At 27.0% G+C, this 11,987-nt stretch overlaps 1 protein-coding gene across 1 annotated transcript; it reads right to left on the reverse strand.

The window, feature by feature from the left end:
- Nucleotides 1–5,837: 5,837 nt before the first annotated feature.
- Nucleotides 5,838–8,946, reverse strand: LOC101508957 (protein FAR-RED-ELONGATED HYPOCOTYL 1-LIKE). The gene is made up of 4 exons (XM_004514334.4): nt 8,765–8,946; nt 7,308–7,642; nt 6,832–7,095; nt 5,838–6,449 (listed from the first exon to the last, which is right to left on the reverse strand). Exons 1-4 carry the CDS (start codon nt 8,806–8,808, stop codon nt 6,376–6,378), a joined length of 717 nt encoding a protein of 238 aa, XP_004514391.1. The 5' UTR covers nt 8,809–8,946; the 3' UTR covers nt 5,838–6,375.
- Nucleotides 8,947–11,987: the final 3,041 nt, after the last annotated feature.

An 11,987-nucleotide genomic window follows, 5' to 3' on the forward strand; every position in this document is an offset into this window, starting at 1 on the left:
TATATATATATATATATATATATATATCAGTTGTGAAACTTTTTTTTTAGAGCAATCTAATTTTTGAGTTAAATATTGTTTATTTAAACGATATATTTTGTTATAGTTTTGTATAGCGAATGTATGAGCTAAAAGTTTATGCTTGTGATCAATTTAGTTTAAATTGTACATTTGTTAAATATAATTTTTTTGAGTTAAATACTATTTATGAACAAAATGATACTTAGTAAAAGCTTATATTTACGATGAATTTAATTTAAAGTGTTTACATTTAAATTTATTAAACAATTTTTTTAATATTTTATTTAAAAATAGTAAATATTTAAAAAATAAACAAATTAAACACTGTTCAAAAAATTATGGTAGCTATGGGACGGAGATTCTTTGGGGCATAGTATGGCAACAGCCACCCCACAATTCTCAACAATTCTTTTTAAAATACTACTCTATTTTTTTATTTAAATAATACTCTTTTTATTTTTTTTATTTTATTTACAAAAGACATTTGAGTTATAATTTATTGAATAAAAATTGATATATAACAAATGACCCTTAACTCTTGTTCAAATCATTCACATAAGTTATCCAAACTTTTATATTTATACTTTATGTCTAAAATTTATATTAAAAAAATTTGAAAAATGAATAATTATTAAATATGGCGAGGTTGTGAAAATCAAATTATATAATAAGTCTATAAGATAATTGTGTTTTGTGTAATTTGATATATATTAATCAGATTGTGATTAATTTTGATTAAATTTGACATGACATGTGTCAATAGATATGCTAATTAGATATTATGGTGTATATTTTTGTAATGTTGGATTCTATAATTGGTGTATTTTATGAGTTGAATTATGATTGTTGGGTTATTATTGTTGAAATGTATGTTTGAGTTTAACATATGAAGGTGACAGCTATATGTGCATCTTTTCTTATTATACGAATTAATGTGACCAAATGATATGCATCATGTAGATTAGTAATGTATTTGAAGATTCTCGATTTTACATATGTATTTGAAGATTGATGGATTATTTTTTTGTGAAAGGTTGTTAGCTTTTTTAAGGAATTGAACGATGTGATTGAAATTTTATAGTTTTTTAGATATTCACGTGCTAAATATATTTTAATTCAATTAAATTGATATTGTTGTTACTTATGTTTCTCTCGTAGAATAAAAATCAGGTTATTATTTATGTATAACCTGCCAACCCAACCCATTCTTAATCGAATCGGTTCGGTTCAAGTTAAATGAAAAAATACAAATTTAGAACTCAATTCAATCCAAAGATAATCGATCGGTTCGAGTCTCAAAACCATCCAACCCAATCCACGTACACTCCTAGTTTTAATGCAAATGAATATGCGATTTTCACTATTTCAGTTTTAAGTAAATTAACAATTTAAGTCATTTTTTTTTCTTTCAATTTTAGTTCCTTCTTTTTCAAAATTTTGACATTTAATTCTCTCTACATTTGACCTTCAATTTTGATGATATATCATTATCTATCATGTCGGAAGTAGAATTTTAGTTCAATTTTAAATTACATTATATCACTTTAATAATTTTTAACAATAAAAATTATTTTATTTTACTCTTTTATATTTGGATGAAGTAACACTTACGGACATTATAATTATTATTGACTCGACAAAATTTAATATTTAAAATTAAAATTCATTTTATTAAATTATTTAATTAAAAAATTAAAACTAATTAATTAATTAAATAATAAAAACTCAATAAACTTTATCTTCAACTTCAATTTCTTTCTTTTCAAACCACAAATTCTTATAATTAAAATAAAATATTAAAAATTATAATTGCTTGTTTTTTTACTCGACACCCATAATTGCAAACATCAAACTCGAGACAACCTCGACCAGCCGCTTTGAAACAGCTTTTTGATCCACACAAATGACATGCTGCCCTTTCCTGTATTGAATCAGTTCTAAACTTTGAAGAGTTGCCAATATATCTTCAACTTTAATAGAAGTCATATCACTCAGTTCCTTGATAGAAATGTTTTCCCTTATGTTTTTTCATAATGTCCAACAGAACTCTGATCCAATATCCTTTGTAGCTTAGCAACCCAAGGTCTGGACTGGTGTGCCAATATTTCCCTTCTTCTTTGAAAGTTCATATGAGAAAGCAACCAAATATTTTCCATAGCCTTTCCTTTGGTAAGTTGGAAGGATGAGGACACGTGCCAAATTGTAATATTCGTCAGAGTGTTTCCTGGGAAAAATATCCAACCATGTAGCATCTGCGATCATCACATTCACACAAAACATAGAACACAATCATGTCTAACATCATAATAATCTATCTATTCTAATTATGGATCATGGATGTAGTGCGGAAAAAAATGAGTGATTAAAATTTTTAGAGTTTGAATTTAAATATAAAAATTTATAAATTTAAAGATAAAAAAATTGAGATTGAAGATTTATTGTTGAATTTTTAATTAAAAATTTGGAGTTGAAGATAAAAATTAATATTGAGTTTTTATTGTTGAATTGTTATACTGATTAATTAATTAATTTTGAGTTCTTAATTGAATAATTAAATGAGTTATTAAAATTAATTTTAATTTTAATTTTAAATATTAAATATTGTCTAGTCAATAACAATTACACATATGTCACCATTTTTTTATTAAATAATATTCATAAAGTACTTTTATAAAACTTCTTTGAGTATGCAAGGGTATAAATCAAATAAAAATAGTTACCGGAATTAAAATTAAAATTAAACATATTTATAACGATTAAAAATATATTTAAATCAAATTAAAAAATATTTTTTCAAATTTTTGTTCAAATTACTTTTCTTATCTTTAAATGTGTATCAGCAAAAAAAAAATAGTATTTTTTTTAATATTACTTTTCTTTGTTTTAAACCTTCATCAGAAAAATCAAAATGTTATTCCTTTAAATTTGCATAATCTTTGGGATTCAGGTTAGTGACAAATGCAACATAATTCAAATTCACATGAGATATTGATAAAATAGTCATTAATGTTATTCTTATTAATAATAATTTTTTTTATTTAAAAAAACTTATATACAAATCAGAATTAAAATGAAAACGGACAATCATTGTACCAATATATTTTACACGTGAAGAAAAAGTTAGATTATGTAATATATATTTATTATTTTATTTTTAAAGTTATACACTAGTTTAAAATTGTTATAGAGAAAATCAATAAATATAGATAAATTATAATATTTGATTAATATTTATTGAATGATTAGTACGAGGGATATATATTGTTGTAGCATTGAAGATAAATGATTAACGGTGCAAATATAATGTAACTTAAATGACTAAATCAAAATAAATTAAACTTAAATGACTAAATCAAAATAAATTAAATTTAAATGACTAAACATAATTGAGTTAAGAGTAAAGATCTATTTTGGTTCCTTAGAAATATTGAGAGACTCAATTTAATCCTTGAGAAAAATAAAAATACTTTTTAGTTCCTAAGAAAAATAAACCGGACTAAATTAGTCCCTAAGACATTTTGAAAGACACAAGTAAATCCCTAAAAAAAGTTAAAACATATTTTAGTCCTTAAAAAAAATAAAACGGGATAATTTAATTATTTGCCCAATCTAAAGAAAAATAAACGCTAGTGTTATTTCAACTAGAGAAACCACAAGTCTAAGATAAAAACTCTTTTGATTTCATAGTCTGTAATTTTGAAGGTGTGACTTCAGCCGTCTCTATCGTTTGTTCCAGAAGTTTCATTTTCTTCTTCGCCCTTGGGTTTATCAATGTTCGTTATTGTTCTTTCTGCTCGCGTTTTTGAAAGTGCGATTTTATGTACTATTCATGTGATTTTTGTTTTGTTGTTGCTATTTTATGTGAATTTTTTATTTGGCCTTTGCGATTTGTGGATTTTTTGTTTATCGTTGACGGGATTTTCAGTTCTTACCTTGTCATGTTGCGGTTTTTTTTGTTCTTGTTCTTTGCTATGTGAATTTCTTATTCAAATTTAAGTGACAAACACAAATCAAGTCAACCAATTAGAAAAAATTAGTTGGGTAAGAATAAGATCACATGTTGGTACCATTTTTTATATGCTATGTTTTGGATCATTTTAGATACGTTGTAGTTTAATTTGGATGTCATTTGCATTGTTTTTTAAATTATATTATAATTTAGTGGATTTTTTCTTGCAATGATTAAATTGTTTATTTAATTATTGTCAGGGATTTAATTGTTTATTTTAAATTATTGTCAAGGATTTAATTGTCCTTTTTTATATAAATTACATGTGAGAAAATCAAGTTGAAGAGCCATCGGACAAATTAGCAAAAAAACTCAATTTTCTAATTATGATTCAAAAAACTAATTTGGTCCGGTTTATTTTTCTTAGAGACTAAAAAATATTTTTGTTTTTCTCAATGACTAAAATGAGTCTTTAAGAATTTTTCAAAGACCAAAATAGACTGTTACTTTTGACTTAAACTTAAAAAACTATAAGTGTATTTTTACCGTAATTAAATATCTAAAAAAATTGTTCTTAATTCTAAATGTAAATACTTCTCTTACTTCAAATAAGTTTATTATTCTATTTATTCACTAGACACGTATGGATCTAATAAATTGAACCCGTTTGGATCCACCAGTTTATAACTATGTTGCTACAAAAATCACTGTCTTATGAAATCTTCATATCTCGAGCTAATACAGTAAGAAAATAGGATCGTCAATAGATATTTCATCTAAGACTTTTTATCTTGTGAAATACGTTAACAGAAAATATTCAATTAATTTCATCTAAGACTTTTTATCTTATGAAATACTTTAAGAAATCAATAGCTTTGAAATGTTTGAGTCTGACCTACGATTAATTTTTTAGACTTAAATCTGACTTGTGGCCTATCATAAGTTTTTTTTTTGTCATTGATGTTTTTAAAAGTCTGGTCTGGTCTAGACGCCTATTTAAAAGCCTTATTCACATTAAAAAAAATTAAATTTATGTTTTACTCATACTACATGATACTCTCCACATACCAATATCAATATATATATTTATATATTTTAAATAAAAAATATTTTTTCTATCAAAATGATTTTTAAAATGACATAAGGGCAAGACATCATCAAATCATCTGATTCTAGCATATCATAATTAATTAATATTAGCAACACCTCTTTTTTTCAACCAACTTAGACTTGTAATGATCTGTATCTATTTGCCCACAATTTGGTTCCCAACTAACTAATAAATATGTCATTCCTTTCCCAATTTTATATCATATGATCCTTTTTTGAATTTTTTTTTTATTAAGATGATGCTAATTATATTTTATAATTATCTCTGAGAAAATTTGAACATCTTTAATCTTTGAGATTATAAAATCAAACTCTTATATTTAAACTAAGACCTAATGAACGATATCAAAAGACCACAATCTTAGCATCAGAGTAACTGTTACAAATCATGAAATTAAAGATATGAAAATTCTTCTCATTAATTTTTGTATTGATAAAAATGATCAATTGGACAACGTGACACTTTATAGCCCTTTTACCTAATTAACTTCTTAACCTACTAATCGACTTACTCTAACTAACCCTGTACTAAGAATGTATCTCTCTCCTAGATAAATAAACTAGATTCTCTTAATCCTAAAAGTATCACCACAAAATTATGCAAAACTCATCTAAAACAACAATGGCTTATTACCTTGAGCACATTTAGTGTTTTTTACTAACTCATATTCATCATTGTTATATAAATGTAAGGTGGCTTCATTTTCAAATCATCACATTGAATAGTATTAGAATTAGTATCAAGAACAGTTTCACCTGCATCTTTAAATTACTATGTTATTTGCTCTACTCAATGTCCAAAACACAAGAAAAATAACACTAACTATGAGGACAGACTAGTTTGGAGAAACTCAACAACTCATGGAGTTCCTAATTGCAGTATATTGTTCTAGCTGCTATTGCAAATTTTACTTTGCAAATATGGCACCGCAGGAGTAAATTAAGGTTTAATAATCAGAGAATTTCGCTTATTCAAGTCCCCAACGACAAAAAGGTCTCAATTTCTCTTGCAGGAATTCATTCAAAGGTTGCATGTCCTCTTTTTTATCCTTATTTTTTCGATCCCTAACACGTCAAGACTGTATGCAGCCGTTGTTCAGGTTAGTTGGTTTCTTCCTCTTCTCAATCAGGTAAAAGGTAACACCGATGATGCGAAAGAAGAAATATTTGTATTACCTTCTGAAGAGGTTATAGAGTAATCAGGATAACCATTCTTGCAAATCGTCATTCGAGTAATGCACACAACATCTATTCTCAGAACTATACATAGATCTACTACTCTTTTATAATTTCTGCTAGAGCATAAGTGCGGAAAAATACTCCTCAAATTCTTGATCGATTGTCGGTGGTCTTGTGCTTGATTGAGCTTCTGCATTTACAACAATATGTCATATGCCAACCTAGGAATTACTAACCAATATTTTTTGTCAAAGGCATGTTATCTAAACTATTTCGGAATTAGTAATTCCACAAGTGCTAGCATAGTAGCATGATTTTGGTCTTGTTTGGATATAAGTGTTAATGTGTAAACTATTTCTATAAAAAAAGATTAAAAAAAGTCAAATTCTTTTCATATAAACTATAAGTTGTATTCATGAGTTACTCTAGAGACCTTATCGAAATAAGCTGAAAACAACTTATGGATATGTCATAAGTTATTTCTATAAGCTCTCACAAGTATTTGTGTCAATAGATAAACTCAAATAAATCAATTAAAACAGGCACTCTTGAGCATGTGGATTAGTGCATACCTTGGTTTACATCCCATCTTCCAGACGAAAGAACATATGTGTCAGGATTCACTCCATTCGAACAAAGAAAATCTTCAAATTCCTTATCTACAGATTGATCAATGTTGTCTTTATCATACTCCGAATATACATGATCTGAAAGGGTTCCTAATCGAAGAAGACGCTCCTCAGGATTCTCCAAAGCTTGTGTATCGAGATCATCGTAGGATGGATTGTATTTTCTATCAATAAATGTTTCCTCTTCACTATAGCTCAACCTATTAACTGTTGATACATCCAAAGATCAGTGGTAATCATTAACATTATCAGCATTTCTATCACTACATTTGAATTTGTATACTTCTATTTTACCAATAGCATTACTAGTGATGAAATCCATGTAAAAGAACAGGTTCTAAAATAACATTTAAGGCATAATATTTGTAAGTTCGTAACATTATAGTTATGCCAATGAAGAAAAGAAGTGGAAGGCTTACCACAGAGGTATGCATTTGCACAATCTGCATCAGGTTTGGCTTCCTCATTTACAGACATGGAAGTATCAGAATCTTCAATGAAACTATTGCTGTCTTTGGCAGATTCGGGTTCGGATCTATCTTCAGCGGATGAAGCATCGACTCTGCTATTAACCGTGTGGTTGTCCGCACTCTCTAAAATTGAACTTTCATTCAACATCGATGCACCTTCAGAAGAAACATTCTCAACCCGGCATTTATTTTTCGGTCTAAGCAAATCCAACTGATAACCATGTAATTTTCTTTTCTTGTTCCATTCGATAATGTTAATGTCATGCATTTCATCCACCTTGAATCTAGAAAGTATTTTAGAAAAATGTGAGTTGAAAAGAAATATATGAAAAATCAGAACAATATAACAAATTATGGAATGAACCTCCACATATACAAAAGAGATCATTAGGTAAAGTCATGAAGAAGGACTTTTATTCAACTAATTTCTTTTAGCTCAGTTTAATCATGGAAGATCATTTCTTCACCTACAACTTTTCGAACCCGGATGTTCTACAACAGCAGCTGTAGGGACAGATGGATTTAGAGAGAGAAACCTTCTCACTCTAAATATAATGATCTCTACGGCTGTTGTACCAGACAATAGCAGCAGAGGATCTAAGTTGCAACTTTTCCTTTGCTAAAATCAATGAATCAAGTATGCACTAAGCATTGACAAACAAAAGAGGATGTAAAACCTCATTACCTTCTTCTGTGACATATCAATCAGAAAAGGAATAGTACCTCTAACTAGAAAAGTTCAATTTTGAACTCAAAATATATATGGTAATCTATAATTCTATATGTTGGATCATATTTCAGACAATACACACACCTGTTTCTTACAACTTTAAATTTCCTACTTACCAATCGATTAAGTGACTGTAATATTTCGCTGTTTAATAGCGACCGATTTAACAACTGATTTGGAAAATTAGTCGGTTATGAATGAGTTTGTGACTGATTTAGAGAACAATTTGCAAAAAGTCCCAAAACCACAGGTCGCTAATTTTAGCGACGGATTGGACATTTTTGTTCTCTAAATCAGTCACTAAATCGGCTCCTATACAACAATTATTGTGTAGTGTTTCAAAATTGTATCTGTGAAACATAGAACAAATTTTCTTAGACACTAAGCTAGTTAGTGTAACAAAGTAAAATTTTATTCACTAATCATTTATAGCACAAATGAAAAAGCAGAAGATAAAAAGTAAAGACTATAATTAAATCTCCTACTCTATAGTGAATTTTCAGTATTCCACTATTGACATCACCTAAGCATCTAGGTGTTAGTTAATAAACCAAATTGAATAATAGCAGCAGTATCATCAAAATCTAATAATAAAATAGAAAAAAGAATGAAAAAATCAGTGATCAAACACAAATAAAAAAAAAAGGAAAATCTTGAAGAAGCTAGATGGAAAAACCTGTTAAGTTGAGAAGGGATTTGGTTGGTTTGTTGAATCTCCATATGTAAAAAACAAAGAATAGAGAAAGAAGCTTATGGGGGGTGAGAGAAAGAGATTTTAGAAAGTGGAAAGAAAAGGTTAAAACTTTAAGGATGCCTATGCTGAGAATATCCGAGAATTTATGACCCACAGTTTCCTTTGTCTTCATCTCATTTACTCCTTCTATCTCATCATACGAGTAAAAGGGAGTACACAACAATTTCCTTTTTCTTTTTCTGTTTTTTTTTTCTTCAATAAACTACGGAAATATCTTTCACCTTTCTAATGCCTCTCCATCCCAATAAATATATAAGAAACCAAATATTTAATAAGAAGTCATTTATTCTAATCATCAATAACAGTGGTCGCACTGCAAAAAAAGGAATGATGAAGGCCTCTTTAGAAAAACAATGTACCCAATACATTTTTTAACTCATATGATATATCTTCGAACAAGTGTCGAAAAGTATCAATAAACAATGAACTATCACATGGTGACAATAAATTTAAACACTTAGAAAATAAGTATTAAAAATGTTTTGGTTGAACTATTGTTTGCTAAATAAATATTATATTATTGATGTGAGTCAACAAAATTAAAGAAGATTGGATATTGAATAGATGTGTAAACATATAGTAGAACTATAAATAGAGTTTATCTACAAGTAAAATTGGAAAGAAACATAAGCATATAATTGACTTGACAAAAATAGAGAATTGACAATAAGATGGCAATCGAATGGTTTGTAAAGCTATTTTAATATGTTATAAATAGATATTATAAGCTAATAAAAAATAATTCCATACCTCAAAGACTGTAATATGCATTTCAATTGCCACAGTGTCCACAACCACACTACAGTGATTGCAACTACAACCATATCTGCAATTGCGAACACATACGTAATTTAAATCAATGAATATTAGTAAAGAAGAATTGTTCTAAAGTGAATGTTAATTTCAATTTTCTATGTAATATTATTTTTTCTTTAAATATATCATGTGTAACACTTCTAAAGGATTATATTTTACTTCATATTATAATAGTTCTAAACACATCAATATTAATCAAGTGAGCGAATTTAAGTAGTTAATGAATTTTAGTTTAATTAATGACAAATCATTCGAGAGAATTTGAATTTAAATATTGCTTAAAACAATTATTGATAAGACTTTACTTACCTCTCAAGAAACTTTGAATTACTATAATTTATTCTCTAAAAAATTAAATAATTAAAAAACACACTAATATTTAAGAAGGATTATTTTATAAAATTATTTTTTTATTTATGTTTTTTTAATATGTACAAAATAAGTAGATATGACAATATTCATTAAAAGATAAACATAGTAATAAACTTGAGTTTCTATATGTAAATTTGAGTGTAAAATTAAAAATAAAATAATAATTATTATATTGAAATTTAATATAATTTTATTTACCATACCATGATGAGTAGAGACTACTTTTGCGCAAGTTCACGTGGCCTAGTACGGTTGTGGATAGGGTTGATACCCACTTGTCAGTTGTAAACACGGGGAGCTGTGAGTTGTTCATGTGCAATGAAATTCATTTTATGGAGGTGCTGGGTTAGGAATTAGGATCTCATTGACCCCTAATTTTCTTTTTATAGATTTGGATATCTAATAAATTTAACGATGTTACATGCATCAATTAAGTAATATCTATTTTTTTTTTATAATTAAAAGTGCCTATCTATTTAAGAGGTTTACTACTCTTTATATATTTTTTTATATACTATTCAGTCTTATTGAAGTTATTATTTTTGTCATTAGTGTATATTTTCTTTTTTATTATCTTTTGAGTCACAATTTTATGATTATATTTTTTATATTTTTTTAACTAATATTCATAATCATGATTAAGTGTAAATTTATGTTGGCTTGATATTTTGAATAAGCTTAATTTCATTCCTATTAAAAATCACTTTCTAATTAAGTGAATTCAAGATAATATAGTTATCTACTTGTGATAATATAAATGTTTTTAGTCATAAAATTGACTTGAGATAAGCACCTCTCTAAAATTGACTTGAGTTGATAATCATATAATATATATTATGAATAATGATTCAAGAGCCCTTTAGTGATATTATAAGGGTACATTAATATTAATTATTTTTGGAAAATAGCTGTGTCACCCTTTGTCATCTTGCTAGCTTGAGAGCCAACACTATGAATAAAATATTTCAAAGTACTACGATGAAGCTAATAGAATTTCGAACGGTAGTCAAATAAGTTCGTTCGCTAACGTGTAGTTACGTAAAATTCAGTTTTCGACGAATTTATTGGAGTTTTGTGCCAACCTGTCATCGCGGTGCTCTCAGTAAGGAACAATACTTTGATAATTTAATAATAATAATATTATAACTGTTACTATTTTTTATTAATTTATTAATAATAATAAATTTATGACGATTAGTTGACCTTATTTAATGAATCATGTTGAGAGTTTACTATTGCAGTAAAAAATAAATGAATTCCTTCAATATGACGTGACACAATAGACTCTATTTAATGAATTCATAATTGGAGATGCTCTAATAGTAGATATTTCACATTCACTTATACAACCTCGGCAAATCGATATCATTTTTCGGCAACTTTGTAATTGTTGGGAAAATTGTTTGAATTTGACTCATATATATGTACTTATATTCTTTCTTGTTATAATTATCACGAAGAAAATCATTGTGCAATCTTTTGAATTTTTATTTTCAATAATTTGTACTGTTTCTTTGTTTGAATTTTAAACTAATCTCTTTGTTTTTGTAATTCTTATTAGTAGTTACTAAGGTATCAACATAATAACAATGTCAATAACGGACCATTGTAATGTCTCTTATGACATTTCTTATAATTAAAAAAAAACTTAGAAGAATAATTGTATAATACCAATGTGTACGTGATTGTAAGAAATAATACATTTTATTATTTTGTGTTCTATTATAATATAGATTTTATAGTAAGCTCACTCCTTTTGCCTAGACACCTTGACCGATACTTGAACAACAATAATGTTTCCCCTTTATGTTAATGACTTCAATTATTATTTAATTAAAATAGTCATATGATTTTTTTTCTTTTCTGAATATGTTTTTTTTCCTTTTCTTCCATTGACAGCAGTGTCGTCGGGTATATTATATAAATGTCATGACTATTTTAATTAAATCCGTCATCA

The sequence above is a fragment of the Cicer arietinum genome, chromosome 3 (assembly GCF_000331145.2).
Source record: "Cicer arietinum cultivar CDC Frontier isolate Library 1 chromosome 3, Cicar.CDCFrontier_v2.0, whole genome shotgun sequence".
Classification (NCBI taxonomy): domain Eukaryota; kingdom Viridiplantae; phylum Streptophyta; class Magnoliopsida; order Fabales; family Fabaceae; genus Cicer; species Cicer arietinum.